This window comes from Castor canadensis, chromosome X, assembly GCF_047511655.1.
Source record: "Castor canadensis chromosome X, mCasCan1.hap1v2, whole genome shotgun sequence".
Classification (NCBI taxonomy): domain Eukaryota; kingdom Metazoa; phylum Chordata; class Mammalia; order Rodentia; family Castoridae; genus Castor; species Castor canadensis.
The window spans coordinates 21,631,255-21,655,667 of NC_133405.1; the positions used below are offsets into that span (position 1 = coordinate 21,631,255).

Here is a 24,413-nt window from a genome sequence, read left to right on the forward strand (position 1 = left end):
GTGAATGTTATCAACACAAACTAGTGTCTGCCAGTGATCATTGCACACTAGCTGCCCTCAGACCTGCAGCCATCGACATATCCTCAAAAAACCTTTGTAGAAAGTTCAGTTCTGGTTTAAACTCATTGTTTTCTATGTGGGCTTAGAAGCTCTGTAGAATACACTGGTATCTGCTCAACATTGCTGGGTATAAACTTGAGGGAAGACTCTAGGGAACATGTTTATCTTGTGAGGGATCGAGGGCAGATGGTCATGGCACAACCTAGAGCTCACTTCCACCACAGATGACTGAAATGTTGGACTAAGTGATCCCAAGGAACTGCTGGAGTACAGTCTCTCTAGTAGTCTGAAAATGGTAATAATTTGATTTTTCAAGGCTCATGAATTGGCATCATTTGGAGTACATCTGTTATGGACCTTTGCATTTTGGAAGGAATTGAAAGAAAGTACTAAGTTCATTTTAAACATCTCAGTAAACTTGGTTTTTTTAATTTGTTTTTAAACTCTTCAATCTTGAAAAAGTTATTATTATAGTTGTTTTTTCCTCCCCTCATATAAATGTGGAACTCTGAATTTTTGGGATAATTTGTGTCTAGAATGTTTCAGTTTGGAGAAAATGAGATGGTGACATTACTACTTTCTCTCTCAAACCAATGACACTAATTGGGCTTTATGCCAGAGGCTGGAGCAGCAGATGTAACTGTGCTTTTGTGGTCTCTGTAGTGTAGACAAGGCTTCCAAGCCATGTGGAAGCTAAAGCTACCAAGGAAGCAGAGTAGGTCTCCTTCCAGATGTTCATCTTGCAGTTATTTTCAACATCAAATGTATAGATAAGTGCATAGATTGGTTTTTTTTACCATCCATGTACACATTCAGTGGATAAATTCCATTTCCATTTCTGGCAATCTGTCAGACAGCTCCCTTTAAAGTTATCTGGAGAAAATCTACCAAAAATGATTAAATTCATGATAGCTTTTATTCTTGGCTAATAGCTTGCCTCTCCTCTGGGGCTGAGCAGGCTCGAATTCTTATGTGAGTTTATACAGTATATGGTTTGTTGTCAAATATTTATCTCTGTCTAAAAATGAAATGTCCTGAAATACAATTTCTAACTGACTAAATCAATGAAAGAGAAATAACTTCTCATTTAGCCAATATTTAATAAATATTTTCATTAAAGGCTGAAATGTGAACTGCATCCTGATTTTTGTCATTTGAAATATAATTTGTGTGTTTAAGAATTTATGTGCACATCAAAGTTTGGACTTCATGTTCAGAAAGGAAAATTGATTTATAGGAGTAAACAATTGGAGAAGTATAGGCAATGCCAGAAATCAGTGTGAGTCAATTATTTAAGGCAAATGGGACCTTAATCACCAAAGCAATAGAGAAATAATCAAATTCAATTATACTCTAGATTTCCATGCTTTAATTTGTGGTCATTTCTTTGTCTTGTATTTTACAGAGGCTTTTGAAATTGTTGTTCGCCATGCCAAGAACTACACGAACGCCATGTTCAAGAACAACTACCCAAGCCTGACCCCTCAAGCTTTTGAGTTTGTGGGTGAATTTTTCACAGATGTGTCTCTCTACATCTTGGGTTCTGACATCAACGTAGATGATATGGTCAATGAATTGTTTGACAGCCTATTTCCAGTCATCTATACCCAGCTAATGAACCCAGGCCTGCCAGAGTCAGCCTTGGACATCAATGAGTGCCTCCGAGGAGCAAGACGTGACCTGAAAGTGTTTGGAAATTTTCCCAAGCTTATAATGACCCAGGTTTCCAAGTCACTACAAGTCACTAGAATCTTCCTTCAGGCCCTGAATCTTGGAATTGAAGTGATCAACACAACTGACCACCTGAAGTTCAGCAAGGACTGTGGCCGTATGCTCACCAGGATGTGGTACTGCTCTTACTGCCAGGGACTGATGATGGTTAAGCCATGTGGTGGCTATTGCAACGTGGTCATGCAAGGCTGCATGGCAGGTGTGGTGGAGATTGACAAGTACTGGAGAGAGTACATTCTGTCTCTTGAAGAACTAGTGAACGGCATGTACAGAATCTATGACATGGAGAATGTCCTCCTTGGTCTCTTTTCAACAATCCATGATTCCATCCAATATGTTCAGAAGAATGGAGGCAAGCTGACCACCACCGTGAGTACCAGGTCACAGTTTTCAGAGGAAAACTGGGGCCTTACTGGGGCCGGGTGGCCTGTCTAGCAGCAGGTGCAGATAGAGAGAAAAACAGAGAATAAAAAAAATAGAGAGTGGGCAAGGATGACTGATGAACTAAATGACCTCACAGAGCTCGGCAGCACCTTAAATCCACAGACTACAGTGTCATAAAACCTGGCTTTGAATTTTACCTCCACTCACTTTGTTGCTGTGGGACAGTGGAGAATAATTTTATCTTTATGAACTGCATTTTTCTGATTCATGAAATAGGGATAAAAAGATCTTCTTTGTAGGGAATAACATGTATTAAAGTACCTAGCATCTGTCCAGAAGATGTTAAGTCTTCCATGAATGTTACCTACTATTAGTTGTTGTCAGTTATCATAGTCTGCGCATGGTAATCCTGTGAAGTGAGAGATATCATCTCCATCTTATAAACAAGGGAACCGAACTCAGTGAAATTGCAGCTTGCCCCAGGGCATCCAGCTATGGTTAGTGGAAGACCCATGATTCAGAAGTTGACTTGGTATCCCTTTTATTTAGTTATCACTAGCTTTTCTGATTGTGATTTCACTCTTGGGCCCTTAATCATGTATATCACATTACCACGTTGAGTAGTGACTTCAAACAGAAAAGACCCAGCTAGTACCTACTAATTAAGCCTATTTATGGACATAAGCAAAGCAAAATATCTATGTTCCCCAACATATATATATATTTGTAACCTTAATTATACTAGTGTAAGACTGATGGGATTTATGACAGGAGAAAGGCAGTTGTGTAAGTGAGGCAGCAGTTTGCTTGGTTTCAGTGACACATTGTTTGTCACAGAACCACAGGAGGCAGCCAGCCACTGCTAATGTAACAGAACATACAGCCCAGAACTACCAGCTGGATCCCCTTAAGGTAATGACTGATTCCTGAATGCTGCAGCTTTGTAGAAGGAGGTGGCAGGATAGAAGAATACCATTGTTGAGTTCCTACCACATCTCAGGTGCTCCACTGGCCAGTATATGAAATATTATTTTATAGCAATCCATGAGATAGTCCTAATATCGCACCCATTCTGCTGGAAGTAAATGAAGCTTAGAAAGGTTAAGTGGCTTTCCCAAGATCTCAAAGCTAGTTAAGTGAGAAGAGCTGGGATTCAAACCTAGGCTTGGCTGGCCTGGTTGACACTTGCTTTTAGCTTTTATATGGCACAACTGCTTTGTACTCTAAGGCATTGCTTATCCAGAATGTGGAGAGCAGATCAGGCCAGTTAGCCTTGTCTTTAAATTCTAGAAGTACAAAGTGATGGGGTAATTGGTTTCTTTGGTGAGTTTAAACTAGGGAGGAGGACAGAAATGATGCAACCTTCTGCATGGCTACTTATGGAGCCGCTCTAATTGCCCCATTCACACTGTTAGCCATTTAAAACACATTTGCTGAGAAAATATTTCATAGTAAAATGAACAGAAATGTCCTAGCTAATGATGGTATTCTTCAGTGGCTAATTACTCCCTTGACTGCTTTATAATTCGAGGCCAGGTTCTGGGGCATTATGCATAAGTAAATTACATAGAACTAGAAAAATGAAATGTAAATGCGTTCATGTGTTCATTGACTAATACTGACCGAGGACCCCCTATGTGTCAAACACAAAGCAAGGGCATCAGGGGTGCAGAAATGTCTTTAGTAAGAGGAAAAATAAGAAGACAAAATTAAAGACAAGGTGCAGGAGTGTCTAAAGGTTGTCTGTGTTATTGGTTGGTTGACCATGACACAGTTGATCTTGAAATCATTAGCTTCCTCTAGTGCTTTTGAATACAGAAAGGTAAGGCAGGGAGCTAGTGAGAAATTAAATGTGCTGTTCTGATAAGGCTCTCACCATGCAGGATTACTTCATAGACATTTATTAAGCATCTGCTTTGTGCATGGAATTTTGTTAGGTGATGGGTGTTCAAAACTACTTAAGACATAGTTTTGAAGTCTCAAAAAAGTCACAGTCTAGTTGGTAGACAGACCTGTAACTGAATAAATTTCACCATAGTTAACACTTCACTATAATGTGAACATTGGAAGGGCTGTGAGAAATTAGCTAGTCCGATCCCATTGATTTAGCAATGAAGAAATAAAGTTGAGGGAGGCTTACCCAGCTATTTAATTAATGGAACAGCCGGAAGCAGACTCTAAGGTCATCTACTGCTAAATCTAATATTCTTTCTGCCATACCATTCTGTCCCCCAGTAGACCCTTGCAGACTTTCACTCTAAAAGCACCATTAGGGTTTTGCAAAGACATAGTGAACTTAAATTGGATAGCTATTTCAGACTTTCAAACCTGCTACATTTTAGGCGCATGCCAAGTGGATGGGGGGAGTACATTTTATGTCATTATCATTCAGAAGGAAAGTCCGTGGCTGTCAAAGGTGCTCGGTGATGCAGTCCCTTTCTCTTTTGACCATTAAGGGCCTGATTGCTCCCAGCTCCCAGCTGGTTATGAGAGCGTGAAGTTGGCCATCCCCCGACAATGCCTGAACTAAACCAGAAAGCATATGTAAACTCTGCCTTCTTCCTGTTTTATGATTGCTAAGTCTAAGTAATAGGTGTCAAATGGTGGGATGGGGGAGTCGTTGGCCAGGTGTGCTCCAGCCCATATTCTACACAGGCCAGAAAGGGGCAGGGCCATTGATTGGGGTGAGGGAAGTGAGGGCTGGGTAGATTACAGAATGCTGTTTGTGTTAACAAACCCACAGAATGCCCCAAAGCAAGAGCTGATTTGGAACTAAAGCATAAATAAGATTCTTCTGGAGCACTCCCATCTGGCTGTTGTGATGAAACAGAAAGCCCTGCCAGGTGGTCCTGTCTGAGGTTCAGTTGTGGTGAGAGACCTCTTCAAAATGTGCTTTTCCTAAGCTGTGCGGGAAGATTTTTAGCTAGCTATAAGTTGGGGGGTGGGTTCTGCGATAGGGACTTTCTCAGTTGTGTTTGTGGCTACTATCCACCTCAATATGCAGGTTGTTTTGGTCTTTAAAGTGAATGTGACACTGTTTGAGTTTTATAAGTATGGCATTAGTGTTTTAGTTTCTTCTAGGCTAGTTCTCAATCCCTCAGACTACCAAGTGAAGACATGCAGGCAAACGTTGGGCTGTTGTCCCTGGCAGGACCTCTTGAGGTAGTGGTAAGTGTCCGGATCCCACAGTTACTTGGGGGAATTTGTTAAACTGATTCCCAGAGTCCACCCCTGTACATTCTCATTCCATAACTCTGTGGAAAGTCCAGAGATCTTGTCATTTAAATAGTGTCCCAGTTGATTCTGATGCTCGCCTTGGACCAAATCCAGCCACTTTGTTTGGAAGATAAAGAAAGTAAGGCCCAGAGGTTGGAAGTGAATGGCCTAAACGCCACAGACACTTTTCAGCAAAGCTAGGTCAGGTTCTTCATCTCTAAAATGTGATTGACACGTGGAGATTAAGTGAAATGATAGGCAATCCCTAGTCCAGAATCGTTTCTCGTGCTATCATCCTAAGTGCCAGGTGGACAATGACTTTCTCTTACAGCTTTTTTGTTTTCTGCAGTGCTGGGGATCAAACCCATGACCCCTGCATGCTATGCATGTGTTCTACCATTGAGCCACAACTCCAGCTCTTTATTTTTAAATGTCATGATCTCCCCCTCCCTTCCATTCTCCCTCTTTCCCTTTCTCTGTCTCTGTCTCTGTCTCTCTCTCTCTCTCTCTCTCTCTCTCTCTCTCTCTCTTGTGTTTTTACTGCAGAGATATTGAATGAAATGCCAGTATGTGAAAATATATATGAAATATATGTGTGTACATGTGGGGAATGAGAGAAGAGAGAGGGAATGAGGGAGAGAAAATTTATATTGAAAAATCCAAGAACGTAATAATAATAGTAATGGACTGTGAGTAGATAAATTTGACTCTTAATATACATCTTGGCCCAAAGTGAGTTTTAAGTCTTTAACAGTATTTGGGTGAAAATACCACCAATAAATTTATTTTATTGAATTCCACATTTTATACCTTGAAGCAACCACAAATATGTAGTTTGCAATATGTATACTTTCAACATTGTTGTTACATCCAAATTGCTGACTACCAACAGCTATTTGTGATGCTGGGGATGGAACCCAGGGCCTTGCACATGCTAGGCATGTGCTCCAGCACCAAGCTACATCCCCAGCCCCCTATGCAGCTTCTTTTCAAAATTCAACTGTTTTTATTCTGAAATCCATTTTGATTGTCATTACCATATACCTATGTTAGACTACATGCACAGACATTGTACATTTCATGCATAATTTATCTATTTATTAAATGCATAATAATCAGTATACGCGATGTTTATTCCTCTCTCAGAAAGTTTTCCAAAACTTTCTGTGATTTCATTTACTTTCTTTACCCCTGCAAAGTAATTACTCACATTTCCTTACATGGCCATTTGCACTTGGACTTTCTATATTGATTCACTCCAGCATGTCTTTGTTTCAGTGCTTCCTCTCCACAATTCCATTACCTTGGCTTATGATAATACCTCACTGAATGTTGTGTAAAATTGCAGTCCACCCATTTCTCCCTTTATTTTCTTATTTATCTAGCATTTACTTGTGGAAGCACTCTGATGGATACTAAGGATCATAGGGAGTGTCTGGAAAGATTATAGTGAATGACTCTTGCTGCCTTCAGTGGTTATTTTGGCTAGTAGATGGTAGAATTAAGATCCAAGGCTGGATCTGTCTGACTCCAAAGCTCTTGCTCTTACTCTGTATGGCTCTTTCAAATTGTTCCACTCTCTCTTCAGGAGAATCTTCATTCCCCAAACCCAAGCTAAATAGGTTTTTATTATATTATTTAATGTCCTGTATTACTCCCTACTGTTTTTCCAGCTGCACAATCAGGTTTTGAATTCATTCTCCCTCTTTGGAGACTCTTGTTCTAGCATTTCCCGATGAAGTACTAAAAGGCATGAGATTTTTCATCTTCCTAACCCTTAAAGGCATAGAGTAGTTTCTAGGAGAAGGATTATTTGGGTAGGTGATAGGAAGATCCAGCACACATTCAGCTGGCTTTGCCTAGAGTCTCTGGGTACAGTGCCAGTGGCGAGGAATAGTTTATCTTCCAGTTGCAGTGTTGGGAATGGAATCTATCCATTGGACCAACAGATAGTTGTTTGGTTTTTGTGGTGTTGGGAATGGAAGTCGGTGCCTTATGTGTGCCAAGCAGGTACTCTACCACAAAGTTATACGCCTAATCCCCAACAGAAAGATGCATGTGCCTTTGATTCCGAATATCAAAAATACCTTCAGATCTTCATTACAGAATTTCCTTAGGTAGTAACATTGCCTACTGAGAAGCTAGCTAGGCTGGTATCCAAATGCATTCATTTCCTTTGCTAGGATTTCGGGAGATAACATCCGTAAAGTTGGTACTTATTTTATGTGAAGCTCTGGGGAAGATTCTCCTGTTGATCCTCAATAATAATTCGCTCTATCAAATTCTTATATTTTCCTGTTTGTGGGAGTGACTGTAACTCATCAGAATTTCCAAGATTATCTCTACTTTCCTCTCCACTTGTGAAGGCTTGGGTCATTTCTCAGGTGTCAAATTGTCAGTGGCTTTCTCCTCATGCTATCACTTAAGACTTTCATTTTTTAGTCTCAAAGATACCTTGTCTGAATTCATACAAGCTGTTTTCAGTACCAAGTGATCTGAAAGTGATAAAAAAAAATCCAGTAAGTGGTTCATTATTTCATTAGTGTCTGTAGCAGGTCAGCATCTAGAACTATGGTAAGGAAATTTACATGAGGTCCGGTTCTGGAAACACATGTTCCTAGGCCACCATCATTTTATCACTCCCAGTAAAAATAGCCTTGGTGATTTCCAACGGGGAAAAGACAGTATTTTAAACATAGGTGACCTATTTGTCAAAAAACTACAAAGGAAAAGTTGGCACCATGTTGCAGGCACAGAATGTTAATCTCAGGGCAAGTTTCAAAACCTGACTACACAAGAGAAGCTTTTCGATGTTTCATCCTGAAATGAAATACATTGTGGGTCATATTGGGAAATTAAGTGGGCTCTTCATGAATCTAGAATTGTTTGCTTTAGCCTTGGCAAGAAGAGACAGTGTGATTACAAGTTGTTTAAACGTTTCTAATTCTTTACAAATTAGTTTCAACTCTTTTCTGTGGCAGCAGGCTGATAAGGCAGGACTGCATCCTCAAAAACTGTGAAAGACCTGAGATTTTTACCTCAATTGCAAGCTGACAAGTCAGCCTGCTGACGTTTTATGGATGCTGGTAAAAGGTATGAGATTCCTGGACCAGAGATCAATGACTATTTATTTCTCACAGCAATAGCAGTAGCCAGAGTTATCAGCATTTGCATTAGATCCCCCAGCCACAGGTTAAGGCAAAGAAACCTGGGTGACTCCTGTACATGCAGTGACTTGCATTCCAGGAGAGGAACTTTAAGCTTAGGGAACTCAAATCTCTTGATTTTTTTTCTCTGCTTTTTTTTTCTGAAAGGAGACACTGTATCTTCCAGGGCTGTTCATTGTACAAAGAAGCTTGAAAAAGGTAACTGGAAACAAAGAGTAGTGAGTGCCTCTTGTAAGACATGCAGAAGCACAAGAGATCCATGGAGAATTGTCTCCCACCTTTAGGTGGCTCAGGAATCTCAATGCTTTTGGAGGATCAAGCAAGAAAATGAGAAGTGAGAAACCAATTGGCTCATCTCTGATGGGTTGGCCAAAAGGCAGGGCCTCATGCTACCTGTTGGAGCATAGCAGAAGACACATGCAAAGAACAGTAGCAGTTTTGTTAGCTGTAGAAAGAATACAAAGACTGCATCAAAGAGGTACCTGGTTGCGGCCTCTTAAGAGGAGTAAACTCTGGGTGTTTGGGCTATCTTTTCCTTTCTTGCTCTTTCAGGATATGGAGCTGGAAGTTTTGTATTGCTAAGTGACTTGGCAGAGGAAGTTTTCTCTTTTACAATGCTTAAAAGGTGGCAGATGTGATAACCACAGGTAGTAACTAGATGCTTATCCATGTCTTCTGGGAGTGACAGGAAGGACTGATTTGTCCTCAGACTATATTCAGAAAGGTTAGAAAGTCAGGGCTATTTGCCCAAGAGTGCAGAAGTCAAGGAACACCTCCCTGTGACCTGATGTTCTGAGAACCCGTGTGCTCCCAGGGAGTCCAAAGTGCCTTTTTAAAGTGTAGACTGGCCAGGAAATCAGAATATGGTGAAAGTAGCCTCCTACATTATGAGGACAGAAAAGGCCTCTGGATACTTACTACCTTCATCGCAAAAGCTGCAGTGCTCCAAAAACCATGGAGTCAGATACACAGTGTGATTCCTCTGTGGTTTCCTTTCCCCACTTGGAAGAAAGTTACTCTTGGCAAGTGTAGTGCCCGTTACCACTCACAGTGGTGCCACTGGTAATGTTGGCTCACTAACTGCTTACACCTATGCATTTTACTACCTTGCTCAGGTATCCAGCAGAAAATATTTTCAACCTTGGACCGTTTTTTATTTTGCAGTACTTGGGGTTGAACTCTGAGCTTACTGCTTGCTTGGTATGCAAGCACAAACTTAGCCATGCCTCCAGCCCTTTTTGCTCTGGTTATTTTTGATATAGAATCTTCTTTTTTGCCTGGGCCAGCCTGGACTGTGATCCTCCTATTTACACTTCCTGCTATAGCTGGGATGACAGGCGTGCACTATAGCTCCCACCTATTGGCCGAGATGGAGTCTTCTGAACTTTTTGCCTGGGCTGGCTTTGATCCTCCCGATCTCAGCCTCCTGATGAATCTCCCTGTCCCTACCTTAAAAACAGAAAACACATTTTGAATATCACAGAAGCAGTTTTTAAAGAAGAGGTAGCAATTTCTTCAAGAGAAGGGACAATTTTTATATTTGCAGTAACAGTTTCACAAAAAGACAAGATGTAGGAATTCTGGGCAAATGTCTTCCAGTGTAAAAGAAAATACAAATTTCATCATTATTAGCAGTCTGGATTTGCTAAGTGCTGAGTGTTGTGCACTGTACTGTGCCTTCCAGTGTACCGTTCCTTTCCTTGTTGGGGGCAATGTAAAACAAATAACCCTTGTCTTGGTGAAAGTACAGATTTCTTAATGTCCTTTAAAAATGTCCCTTTGGAAATATGTAATCCAGCAACACTATTTTCTTACTTCGCATGGGGCCTGGAGGAGGAGAAGGCTGATGCTGCCTCCTCATTACCCAATTCAAGTCCTTTCTGAAGAATATTCAGAAAGTGAATTAATTTTTCCTTTTCATTCCACTCAGAATGTCTAAAACAGATAAAGTAGGAAACAAAGTCATTATGTTTGGGCACTGCCTATTATCATTTATTGACTTGAGAGTCTAGCTAAGCCTTTCTGCTTTTTGCGATAATTAATTTTGTTCCTAAATGTAGGAAAGAATGATTGTAATCAGTATGTTTGTACTTTCAGCCACAAATAGAGCCCATCAAAGATGTGCAGTACAAATAAACCTCATAAAATATGCAACCCAAGCCCTGCTTAGAAGTTTATGTGCTAGCTTTTTTCTCAAAGAAAAATTTTATATTTATATATATGATATTTAAAGTCATTCTTGGTATTCTTATATAGTTAATAGATGAATCCCACTTTTTAAGCCTCAACTTAGGGTGTGAATTATTCTTATCATTAAATCTCAGATATCAAAGTAAGGAGGCTTTGATTTGGTACAGAAATCAACATGGCAACAGATACACATTTCTCAGTCCTGAGTGTGGGTTTCTCTTATTCTTCCAGAAAATTATGAATGATTACATCTAAGAGGTTCTGTTTCACAGGACAAAACCTAAGAGCATAATGTCGGTGAGCTCTTGGAAAGCATTTGCTCTTTTACTCTAGCTGCCTCAAAGTCCACCTTTTCTCCTGTTTCAGAATGGTACCCCACTCTGTGTCTCTTCATTCAGGCCCTGCACCCCATTTAGACAGATGGTATTTGGTCATGGTTCAGGCATTCCAGGAAGCCTGTTTCTGCTTCTGCTAGTTCTCTAATGTGTTTGCCCTCTTGAGAAACAAAGCCATTTCACTTGCAAAATTATTTATTGCCAGAAAACTCTTAAAAATGGAGGTCTAATATGATACAGCTGTAGAGCGAACTATCTAAGTATTTTCTGACCTTTATGAAATCATCATAAGGTATAAAGAAGATCCATTCAGAAATCAGAATTTTGATAAAAGATCTCTGCTTTCTACTTTCACAGGCTAGTGACCTTGAAAAAGCAACTTCTCTGTGTCTGTTCCCTGGTCTGTACAATGAGGAGGAGGAAATGATGGCAATAGTGACTATTACTAAGCACTTGCTATGCACCTTACACAGTTGTAAGCACTTTACATGGATGAACTCATTTAATGTTTACAGCAATCCTAATGAAAAGGAGATGAGCATTATCACAATTTTATGCTTGACTTGGAAGTACGTGCCAGCTACCAGGCTGCTTCAGCTGCTGTGCATGGCAGGAACTCCTGAGGTGTATCTCTTGCCCAGGACCAGAACAGGTCTTAGAATGTATGGCAGGAGCCTGGCTTTGGACGCAAGCTGACTCAGTTGGTGAGAAATTGCTCCAGGTCTTCCATTCTTGCCAACTCTCTCAGTTACTATTCCTCCTGTTTTCTGCATATGGCAGAAACTTCCAATGGGCTTAGCATTTCCCCGTCATACTTGTATTAGTTCATCCTAATTAGATTTTTAAATCTGCTTGGAGTCTAGGCCTCCCCCAGGATCAGTGCCTATTTAATTTACCCTTTTTTAAAAAAAACCATTCTTGATAAGTTTAGTTTAAAAGATACTGTAAGAGATATATAACACTTACATTTTCTCCCTTTCAGACCAGAAATCCAAAAAAAACGGTGAAATACCAAGTTCTGTGGCTTTCCTATTTTTGCACTAAACTCAAAATGATGGGTTTTTTTGAACATAGGAGTTCCTTATTAACTGAGTTTCTGATTTACTCAACTGCTTTTTCCCATTAAATTCTTAATGCAAAATGAATGGGTTCTGGACTGCAGCAACCTCCTAGCAGATTTTTTTTTAATTGTGAGTAGTTTAAATCATCTTTGAGCAGTCTCTTCACGGGTCTTTTAGACATAAAAGTACTTTAGACAAAAAAGCAAGAAACTAAATTAGTGTTCTTACTCTGATTGAGATAGAGCAACAATCATGACAAATGAATGTGCTCAAACTTGACAGAAGCTATAGACTGTTAGATTTCCTACTGGAAAAGGACGTTAAACAATCCCCAGATCACAGAGGGTGAAAGAACACACACTGGCAGCCACATTTCCCTCACACATCTGTGTTGTTCAAGCTTTAAAGTCTATTTCCTCCCCCACCATTTTTCCTGAATCCATAATACATTGATTTTGAAAAATTAACTCATGACTCAAAATGCTGTGTTCTGAAAGGCCCCGTTCAGAATGGTTTCAGCTCTCGTTATCATTGACTACGTGAGGTACCAAGAATAATAAGTTACAACAAACATTCATTTTTAATAGCACCATAGAAATTTTTAAGAGCAAAGTTTTCCATAGGGAAAGCTGAGTCAATATTCCGTGTAGGAATGGGTCAGCTTGGCATTGCAAAGAGCAAGAAGAATAAGAAAAGATTGTGTGATACGGGAGGAAGAACGTGAGCTTCAGGACGACTGTGAGTCTCTGCTTCTGTGAGTGTGAAGCCATTCCTTATCTTAGTGGCCCTGTACATGTTGCATAATCTCCAGGATCCTTAATTGCTTCACCTATAGAAAGGGGATGGAAATGGCAACCTCCATATGGTGTATTATGTACTCATGTATGTAAATGGAAAAATGAGACCTGTTGAAACTATTCTAGGAATGGGGGGAGGGGAGATAAAGGAAAATGATGGAGGGGGTGAGTTCAACTATGATATATTGTAAGAACTTTGATAAATTCACAATGTACCCCCAGTACAATAATAATAAAAAATAAAAAACTGTAAAAAAAAGTAAAGACATAGATTCTTGAAAAAATGGCAACCTTGTAGAACTACTATGAAAATTAGTAACAATACTAACACACTTGCTATTGCTGGGAGAAATCTTACAGCATTTTCATTTACTATGAGGCAAAGCAGTCTTTTCCCCCTAGGTCTTCCCTCACATGAGGGTGCTTATCTTTGGGGTCCTATCATCAGCAGCATCATCATTGGTAAATATTTACTGAACTCCTAGGACAAAGGTCTTATGCTAGGAGCTAGCAACACAAATATCAGGAAGCTGTTTCAGGAAGTCAAACCAGTTGGGCTGCTTGGGTGTTAGGATGGGATGGCTCTTCAGGTGAGGCTGCTTGGTCAGGTTCTCCATACTTCTCTTATGGACTTGAAGTTCCTACTAGTCTACATTAGAGCTTGCTCTGTCTTTGAATAAGCATATACAGCCTGTATGGCTGTAGGCCTCTCCCTCCATTTGCCCAACCCTTGCAAGGAGGATCGATGTTGTTTCCCTAGATACTCAAGTAGATTGATTCTGAGCCAGGCAGAGACTGAGTTGAACAAACAAGTTTCTTAGCTACTCACAGTGGTCTTCACAGAAGACTAATGAACAAAGGGCAGTGTGATCTATCTGGATTCCCAATGGGAATTTTTTAGCATTCATCTTCTTTTGCCCTGGTTTAGTGCTGAAATCCTTGGGAGTAGAGGGAGGACTCAAGCTGTGTTTATGGCTCCTTTGTTTTGGAGTGTAAATTGTGCGGTATAATGCTAAATTGCTTTTGCTGGGTACCACTGTTAAATGATGATTAAATTTAGTTTGGTATAAAAGCAAATGGATGTCTATTACATATCTTTGGGATAAATTAATGATATCCTATTGTTTGGAATATTAACCTTTTATTTGATCTCTGAAGTTTCCTGTCTCTTTTTATCTATCCCACCTACTTACAGTCTTCCTGCCTTTATAGTAAATGGCAACTGTCTTTGTCACTCTTGGGATGTGGGTTATCATTGTAGTCTTTGGCAGAAAAAAATGGAGAATGCAAGGAGGAAGAAGTTCAGAAAAGTACAGGGCCACTAAGATAAGGAATGGCTTCACACTCACAGAAGCAGAGACTCACAGTCGTCCTGAAGCTCACGTTCTTCCTCCCATATCACACAATCTTTTCTTATTCTTCTCGCTCTTTGCAATGCCAAGCTGACCCATTCCTACACATGTATGTACCACACCTTGTTTATCCATCATCAGTTGGTGGGAATTTTTGTATTTTCTACTTCTTAGTTATTACAAATAGTGTTACTGTAAACATTTGTGCAGAAATGTTTGTGTGAACATGTGTTTTCATTTCTCTTGGGAATATACATAGGAGTAGAATTGTGGGATATATGATAACTTTATACTTATCTTTTAGAGAGCTGCCAAACTGTTTTCCAAAGTTGGTGAACCATTTCACTTTTCTACCAAAAATGTGTGAGGGTTCCAATTCCTCCACATCCTCACCAACATAGTTCTTAGCTATCTTTTTTTATTATAGCTATCTAGGGGGCTTGAAATGGTATTTTACTCTGGCTTTAATTTGTGTTTCCACAAGGAATAGTGATGTTGAGCAATTTTCTTGTGCTTATTCTCCTGACTGTCTTTAGTAAAAGATATATTCAGATCTACTTCTAATTTTTAAGCTGGGCTGTTTGTCATTTCACTGTTAAATTATAAGAAACATTACATATTCTGACCTATTCTAGGTAGATTAAAGCTCTTATCAGATACATGTATTTTATTCCATACTCTGGGATGTCTTTTCACTTTCCCTGGTAATGTCCTTTTAAACACAAGAGTATATCATTTTGACAAAATCCAGGTTGTCTATTTCTTTATGCATCATGTCTAAGAAACTATCTCAATCCAAGGCCATAAACATTTACATCTGTGATTGTTTCTTTGTTGAGAGTTCAACTCTCACTACATTAGCCTAGGCTGGCCTTGAGCTTGCTGTGTAGCCCAGGCTATCCTTAAATTTGAGATTCTCTTGCCTCAGCCTCCCAAGTGCTGGGATTACAGGCTTGTATCACCACACTCCATTATATCTATGATTAATTCTAAGATATTTTTGATAGATTTGTTTTCATCCATTTTGAGTTAATTTTTGAATGTAGTATGAGTAAGGGTACAACTTCATTCTTTCACATGTGAATATCCTATTGTCCCAGCTCTGTTTGTTGAAAAGACTGCCCCACTGAATGGTCTTGGTACCTTTGTCAACAGTCAGTTGACCATAAATTCATAGGGTTTATTTCTGGACTCTCAGTTCTATTTTACTGGCCTGTGTATCTGTCATTATGCAAGTGTTGCACTATTTTGAATACTATGACTTTGTAGTAAGTTTTGAAAATGGGAAATGTGAATCCTCCTACCTTTTCCTTTGTTTCAAGACCTTTTTGGGTATTTGGGGTCCCTTGCAATTCCAAATGAGTTTTATGAACGGTTTGTCAGTTTCTGCAGAGAAGTCAACTGGGATTTTGGTAAGAATTGCATTAAATCTGTAGATCATTTAGGGAATATTGCCATTTTGACAATATTGTCATCCAGTATATGAACTTGGAATGTCTCTAGATATTTGATTCTTTAATTATTTAGCTCTTCAATTTCTTTCAATGATGCTTTATACTTTTAAGTATATGAGCTTTGCATTTATTTTGTTAACTTTTTCCCTAAATATTATCATCTTGTTCATGTTACTGTAGAATAAATTGATTTATCACTTCCATTTTGCTTGTTCACTACTAGAGTATAGAAATATAGAGAATAGAGTTGATTTTTTTATTGATCTTATACCCAGAAACACTGCTGAAGTTATTGTAAGTTTTAATAGCTGTGTGTGTGTGTTTTCTATACACAAGATCATGTCATCTGCAAATATAGATAGTTGCATCTTCCTTTCTAATCTGAAAGCCTGCCTTCTTTCCTTTCTCCTTCCCTCTCTCCCTCCCTCCTTCCTCCCTCCCTCCTCCCCTCCCTCCCTCCTCCCCTCCCTCCCTCTATCATTTTTTCCTTCCTTTTTATTATTCTTTTTTCTTCTCAATGCCCTGGCTTGCTAAACAGAACTTGCAGGAATAGATATTTCTGTCTTTTTCCTGACCACAGGGAAAAAATCTTCAGTCTTTCTCCATTAAATGAAATGTTAGCTGTGGTTTTTTTGTAAAGGTTCTTTGTCAGGTTGAGGAAGTTCTTAGTGTTGATTTTTTCTATTATCAAAGCATGTGGGATTTTTATCAAATTCCTCTTCTGAAACTAATGAGATAAAGATGTGTCTTTTATCCTATTAAAATAGTATATTACATTGATGACTAAATGTTAAATCAACCTGGCATTCCTGGAATAAATCTCAATAGGTCCACAGTGTATGATGTTTTTAATATGTTATGGGATGAAGTTTGCTAGGATTTTGTGGAGGATCTTTGTATCTAACCTCATAAGAAATGATGGCCAATAGTTTTCTTGTGGTCTTCATCTTCTTTGGATTTCAGGGTAATACTGACCTCATAAAATGAATTGAGATGAATTCCCTCCTCTTCTATTGTTTAGAAGTTTGATAAGGATTGGTATTAGCTCTTGTTCAAGTATTTGGTAGAATTTGCCAGTAAGGTCAGCTGGTCCTAGGATTTTCTTGTGTTTTGACCGGAGTCTCTATTTATTACTGGAGTCTCCATTTATTACTCTAATCCATTGATTATCGATAAGGCAGGATTTATACCATTTTACTGTTTCTTTTCTAAATCTCCAGTGTCTTCCTCCCTCTACCTTTGCTGCTTTCTTTTCCATTGCATAAATATTTTCTACCACTTTAATTCCTTTAAAGTTTTTTAATTAATTATATTTTTTAGTCATTTTCTTGGTGGTTGTATTTGAGCAGCTAGTGCACATCTCTTGTTTTGGTGGTGATGGAGTTTCAATTCAGGGCTTCATGCTTCCTGGGCAGGCACTCTTCTGCATGAGCCACATGTCCATCCCCTTTTGCTCTGGTTGTCTTGGAGATACGGTCTCGCTTTTTCCCAGGCCACTTTGGACAAGATTCTCCTATTTTTAGGCTTCCCACCATAGCTGGTATGGCAGGCACATGCCACCATGCCCAGCTTTTTTCCACTGAGATGGGGGGGTTCATGAACTTTTTTGCCCAGATGTCCTTGAACCGAAGATCCTTCTGATCTCAGCCTCCCAAGTAGCTAGGATTACAATTGTGAGTCACAGTGCCAAGATCATCACACATCTTAATTTATGGCTAGCTACTGATGATTTATGCTAACTAATCCCAATGAGATACATATGTATATGTTACTCCTTGGATTCTCCTCATATGCCCTGTCCACTCTCTTTGCGAAATTATTGTTTTCCCAGGGTTTGAAAATGATCTTTCTTTCTGAGAAAAGGTCTGGGGTAGTCTTTTCTACTATCAGTTCTGCCAGCTGATTCTGCGTCTTGTTTTACACCATCCACTTCTTTTCTACTTGTCTTTATGAGGTTCTAATATCCTCTTGCCCTACAGTTCAATGTACTTTGACCTCATTGTACTTCACTGTAATGTCCAGATTGGTACCACCCAATAGAAGCAAACCTCATATGTAATTTCAGCTTTTCTGGGGGGCCACATTTAAAATTGAGAAGAAATTCGTAAAATTAATGGTATTTTTATTTAATCCAGTATGTTCAAAAATTGCCATTTTGTTGTGTAATCAATATTATAAACTATTAGTGAGGTATTTTGAATCATCTCAACTGGGACTCAAAATGTGTTCAGTGGCCACACAAGGCAGATAGAACAGTGAAGATATGTGGGAATATATTCACAAGGCACTGCTCTTATCAGTGTATCTGAATTTCCTCATAGAAGCGATCATGTCATTCCCCTCTCCCAGGAAGGTCACTTTCTATAAATATAGCTGTCCTTTTAGCTACACTGCTGAGAAGTACTCATAAGCCAAAATGGAGCAACTCAAAACATAGTGTGGTCTCTCTGATGTACAACTGCTGTCCAGAACACATTTTCAGGCATTCAAAAATTTGAGGGATGGAGATATATTTTAGTAGTATGGCACTTACCTACAGTGTGCCCTGTTCTCAGCGCTGCAAAAAATTTCATTTGAGATGGGCATGTTGGCACACACCTGTAATCCTGAGGTAGGAGGATCACAAGTTTGAGGCTAGCCTGTGCTACACAGAAAGACCCTGTCTTGCTGGGTGTGGTGACTCATACCTATAATCCTAGCTACTCCGGAGGTAGAGATCAGGGGATCTCAGTTCAAGACCAGCCTGGGAAAAAAAGACTATCTCAACCAATAAAAAGCTGGGTGTAGTGATGTGTACCTGTCATCCCAGCTAAATAGGAGGATTGTGATCCTCCCAGCCTGGGTATAAATACTAGACCCTACCTAAAAAAGAACTAAAGCAAAAAAGGCTGAGGGTGTGACTCAAGTAGTAGAGCACCTGCCTGGCAAGCACAAGGCCCTGAGTTCAAACCCCAGTAGTACCAAAAAAGACCCTGTCTCAAAATTATTTTATGAGAACTAGTTAATTAATCTCAGTTAATTATAACAGTTTTATCTCCACACAAAATGCAGGGTAGAAATTAAAAACTTCTTTCAGATTTGAAATGTGGACTCTTAATTCCAAAGATTTGAGACGGGTTCCTCCAAAGGATTAAACTAAAGGATCAGGCAAGGAGTAAAGGAATCTGAGCCATGTTGGGGGTGCAGGCTCTCCATACCCTGCTGTCTCCTGAGCGGTGTGTGTTTTTCTTTTTGTGGCTGTAGATTAGGTGATGAGATGAGTGGAGCCATTTGTGTATCTGCCCTGGTCTCTCCCTCTATCATTTTCCCTGATTAGATTCATCATAAGGATGGTTAAAAGTTTCTCATCACTTGAAAAATTCGTTAGTATCACCTGACCTTTGCTTTTTAAGAAGAGTTATCACTTCTTATTCTACCCAACTCCCTCATTTTCTTAATCACTCAACTCCATGCCAGCACTAGTGAGATTGTGCAAATGAGCTAATCTAGACCTCTGACTTTGTCAGGTTAGCATGCTGTTGGCTTCCTCTTCCATTCCTCTAATGTTGATTTCCATCCATTACTGTCTGGCTTTGACAGTAGCTAGCTGAGGATTCAAGTTCCCTTTTTGCTAGTTCCATGAGCCTGCCATTCAAACTCTGTGCAGAGGCTTTTTTCTTCTTGCCCAGCATGTGTGATTGGACTCCTGGTCTCATGTTTCCTAGATCTTTATCTGGGTTCCTGAACCTCACAGCCTGATTTGCACAGCCACCAGGCTTCTGTGAATCTGAATTACCTGCCAGTTTCTCCTTTCCTTCTTTAACAAACTTCTCTTAATTCAGCCTCTATTCTTCCCCATTTAGATTAGTAGCCAGAACACCCCCTCCCCCTTGCCCAATCTAACCAACTCTCCTGGACCCTGTCCTTGGATTTTGAAGGGACAGCACAGAGGAAGAACAAAACACTCATTGAATATAACTTGAAAGGCGACACACAACTTTCAAGAAGCAGCAAATGGAGACATCTATTTGGGGAGCTTTATTCTGCAGAATGAAAGAGGCCATTGGATAAAAAAGAAAACAATTCTATCAGCCCAGCAGCTAGAAAGTCTTAACATACACAGGGCAGACATTTCCTTGTTTTATCTTTTCAAGCCAGAATAGAGAGACTTAGTTGGTCAAATGTGGGAAACAAGTCAGCAATGTAGAAGTGAGAGTTAGAACATGGCAAAGTAAGCAAATGAGTAAAGACATTCACTTTCCTGTTGTAAAGTCAGGGAAAACAAGTACTAAGTGGTATTTTGTAGCATCTGTGAGTTCTGGATCAAAGGAAAAAATCTGTAAATACTTGAAGATGTTTGCTTTGTACTATTTGGCTAATTAGCTGAATGCAAATTCAACTTACAGGTGAGAGTGAAACACTTCAGTATATAACTATAGACAAACAATATAGCTTGAAACATGCCCACATGTCCAAGAGAAGACACTGACCATAGAACCTGAAACTTTGTGCTTGGGATTGGCCCCATGGCATCTTTGTAAAGTGAGGTTCTGCTGTGTCAGAGAAGCTATAGGAAGTAGTCTCCAAAATCACAAAATTCCTTTAATGATCTGCTCCTAAATTGGAATCCTGATCTTGGGTTAGGATCTTGGTTTCTGTTTTCAAAAACCTTTTCCCCATCTCTGATCCTGCAAGGTATTCTCTTCTCTTACATATGTCCTGTAGATGGTATAAAAATTTGATTATCTTCAAATAATTTTTCTTCATTTTATATTTAGCATCAGGAATTTGGAAAGACCCTTAAAGATCTAGTCTTGTCAAGACTAGATCACTTTGAAAATGAGAGAACTGTGGCATATGATTTTTTCTAAGCTGCATGTTCGTTATTAATGTAAAGTCTGTTCAAGTTATATGTCATTCCCAGATGATTACTTATTCATTAATTTCTCAGATTTGTCCAGTGCTTATTGTGTGCAGAGGGTGGGGAAGATAGATGTGCCCCTCCTGCGTTTGCCTGGAGACTCAAGAAAGCTTCTGGGCAGCATTCTCAGGCTGGTCCCCATGGGCCACAGAAGCCTTCGGGGTGCCTGAGCATATGACTTGAGGCAAAGGTTGCCAAAGATGAACCAGCTAAGGTCAAACCAGGGCTAAAACCTCTGACTTCTGACAATCAGGACAGTATTCTTTTTAATGCACTATCCACGTACGTGATATGATATGACTGTGTGTCTAAAGGTTTGGTTTTAGAACTATTCTGTCTTCTTCTACCTCTAAATAATCAAACTAGCATCTAAAGCTGCTTCTTGATTTTCTTTGCTTTTTGATTGTAGGATTCCCAGAAATCACAATAGATGCATCATTAGTATAGATTACAATACAGACTATTATGAGTATTTTTATTTGAAGAAGAGAAATAAAATAGAGGATGAAATTTCATGCCAAGTTATTTTTGGATCTGTGTTTTTATAAGTTGCCTGAGAAGTTCTTTATGAGGAAGGAATCAAAGCTAAATATGCAGTTGAGATGAGGAGAACCTCAGAAATGTAGCTCACTGTAGAAATAGCGAATAGAAACTGTCAGTCTTGTTTCTCCCTGTTTAGATTCTTGCACAAGTCTAAACAAATCAATGTGTGTGTGTAAAAGCGTTGTTCGAAATGGGTTCCAGTTATAGCCAATTAAAGGTCAGCATATATAATTTACATGAAATGGATAGGCAGGAACAAAAGATATCTGTTGGGCCATGAGGAATGATTCTGTTTTATTTGCAGATGAGTACTATAAATGTTATTGAAAACACAAGATGGAAATCATTGTCGTTTTATAAGACATTTTTTTCTGGGTTTGGTCTCTGAGCCTAGTTCGTTCTGTTGTTTGCATGCATGCCATGGTCATTAGGACAATTGAATTATAGAGTGACCTACACTGTTAGTCTGCTAGGCTGCTTGATTGAAATTATCTTTATAATGGAAATCAGAGAACACTTTTAACCTTGTTAGAGCACCACTGTACCGTTGATTAATATATAAAGCAAGTCATAAATTTCACAGTGAGCTATTTATTTCCAGGCAATCTTGTGAAAGCAGTTTAGGCTGTATTACAGAAACTTTCTTCATACCTTTGTCAGGCTTATACCAATGATACTGATTATTTCTAGGACTTTCAAAGTGTCAGTGGTAATTAATCTAATGCCTCAAAATATGGGTAGAAAAAATTTAAATGTTATTTCTTAAATGTTTGACAATGTATATGGAGAGTCTTTAGTTACCTAGTAAATTTCAGAGAGCTGATGTCATTTGATAAGGTTTTCTCCAGTAGCAAATGCTTGGCTAAGTGGCAGGAGCCAGTATTATCAAGGTTACAGCTTCATGCATGTATTCAATGGTAATTTGTTGAGTATTTTGGCTGCATTCTGTGCTGGCTGCGTGAAATGGATAGCGAGATGAAAAGAGCCAGTACCTGCCCTCCATAGAGCACAGTGTGGTGAGGGATGCAGTCACAGAAACAAAGGTTAGCCTATGCAATCCGTGAGCACAGTAAGGGGTATCATTTAGCCCTCCTTGGGAAGGTCAAAGAAGGTGTTCTGAGGCAGTCTCTCTGAATGAAAGCTCTTTTAAACACTGGAGGGCCAGGCGAGGGGAGAGACTGTGGGCAACAGATGACTGATGTCAAGGAACACCAGAGACTTGGGCTTGGAGACGGAGGAATAATATAGGGAAGAGGGTCTTTCTTTCTCTGGTTCAGAACTCATCCAAGGGTCCGGGCACATGTCTCTGGCAGTACCAGTCTACCCAGACCTTACATCAAAACCGGCGAGAAAGAACTCTATGAGATTGCCTTTCCCTAAGCCCCACTTTGGCAGTAGGAAGGCCCCACAGTGGCTGCAGGGGTCAGGCCCCCCCACCCTGGGCAGCCACCTGTGTACTTGGGAGGTTTAGAAGCGGGAGCTTGTACATCTGGGACAGCCTAGACTAGTTCCAGAAAAGAAAAGGAGGGGAAAAATGGGTCCTGTTTCTGAAGAAAACTCTTTCTATAAAATTGTGCCCTTGCTTTTAGACTGCTATTAGAGGAGTGTAGAAGTAATGAAGAGACCTAAGCATCATTAATAATTTTTCTACTTGAGTTTTATGAGTACTCGTTTTTTTAAAAGCCTTCATGAAGTCACTGGTAGGAATGTTAATACACATGTCAGCATATTGCTCTTTAAGACTCAGGTTATAGTTAATCGTAAATTACACACAGATAGCTAATTGCTAGCTTCCCCAGTACAATGCACTTATTGTCTCAAACTGGATCCATAACTTTAAAAGTCAAGCTATAGTCAGTCTTTGTTTGGGAGAAAACATTGCTAAGCCAAAGGACCTGCACGGACATGGTGCCAAGAGGGCCGGCCACTAGGCTGCATTGGCAGGCTTCGCATTAGTGGGAACGGATAGTTAGTTAAACTCATTGAGTTGGGAAGAGTGTGTGTGTGTGTGTGTGTGTGTGTGTGTGTGCGCGCGCGCGCACACATGTAGATCAAACCCAGGGCGCTACCACTAAGCCACATCCCCAGCCCTGGGGATAGTTTTAAATAAACTCATTGTAACAGCAGAGATTCATATAATGACTTCTGGCTCACATCCAAGAATAAAATATCTTAGAAGGTAATTATGTTTCTTATTTAAATTCCTCCTCTTTTGTCTCCTCCTCCTTCTTCCCTTCACTTTTTTTCCCTTCCCTTCTCCTCCTCCCTCTCCTTCAAGAAAAATGCACTAGTGAGAACAGATTGAAATTTCATTTTAAGGGAAAACCTACTACAGGGTGTTTTGTCTCCACAGGAACATCTTTAGCTTGTCTAGGAAGTGAAACCAAAGTGCCACATTGGCCACCAGCATCAAGTATGGCTGTTTGCATGTGGGGACAACTGGAGCCAGCCTTGCTCCTTTCCTTTGCCTTTAGGCTAGGTTGCAGGACTCAAAGTGGAAACTCAATAAAACTTTGAGAAGCAAATAAATAGAACCTAGAAGGTGTGTTTCCCTGGGGGTGGGGAGGCACCATATGTCAGTTTCATGTTTTTAATCAAAAGGCCAAGGCTTCATCTAGATTGTAGTAATAACTATTTGCTTTCCAGAGATTTTCATTGAAATGACAAATGTCTTTCCTTTAACTATTTCTCATGCATAAAAAATCCAGGACAAAATGAAATGCTCTTAAGCATTTCTTATAAGACAATTTCCTTTATGACATACCATGATTATCTAACCTGGTAGTTACAACATCTGGTTACCTGGGAATTCACTGGCACCAGGCTGTGGGTGTAGTGGTACCGCTTTGAAGAAGGTGTAACCCAGTCCCATTCTTTCACCAATAAGGAAACTGAGAACCAAACCAGTAAGGAGAGATGCATGTAGAGAACAGGTATCCTGAGATGACCATGGTAAGAAAGAGTCACAAATAAGAAAATGAAGGATATTAAGCACCCTGGTCACTTTTTAAAGATTCATGTAAGGTTAGGGGGTAGGAGAGGACAAGCGTGTAGTAAAGAGGGAGGGAGATGGAACTGCTATTAATTGTGTGATTTTTAGGTACCAAGCTTCATTCTAGCCACTTTATCTAAATCTTTCATTGAACCCTCTCCACAACCACATAAAGCAAAACTTATTTCCCCCATTTTACAGATGAGGAAACTCAGCTTAGATGAGTAAATA

At 39.7% G+C, this 24,413-nt stretch overlaps 1 protein-coding gene across 1 annotated transcript in view; it reads left to right on the forward strand.

Annotated features, from left to right (window-relative positions):
- Gpc3 (glypican 3) overlaps positions 1–24,413 on the forward strand; it is a 389,991-nt gene that overhangs the window by 208,932 nt on the left and 156,646 nt on the right. Inside the window, exon 3 of the mRNA XM_074063548.1 lies at positions 1,466–2,160. Coding sequence (XP_073919649.1) covers positions 1,466–2,160 — 695 coding nt within the window. The remainder of the gene's footprint in view (positions 1–1,465; positions 2,161–24,413) is intronic.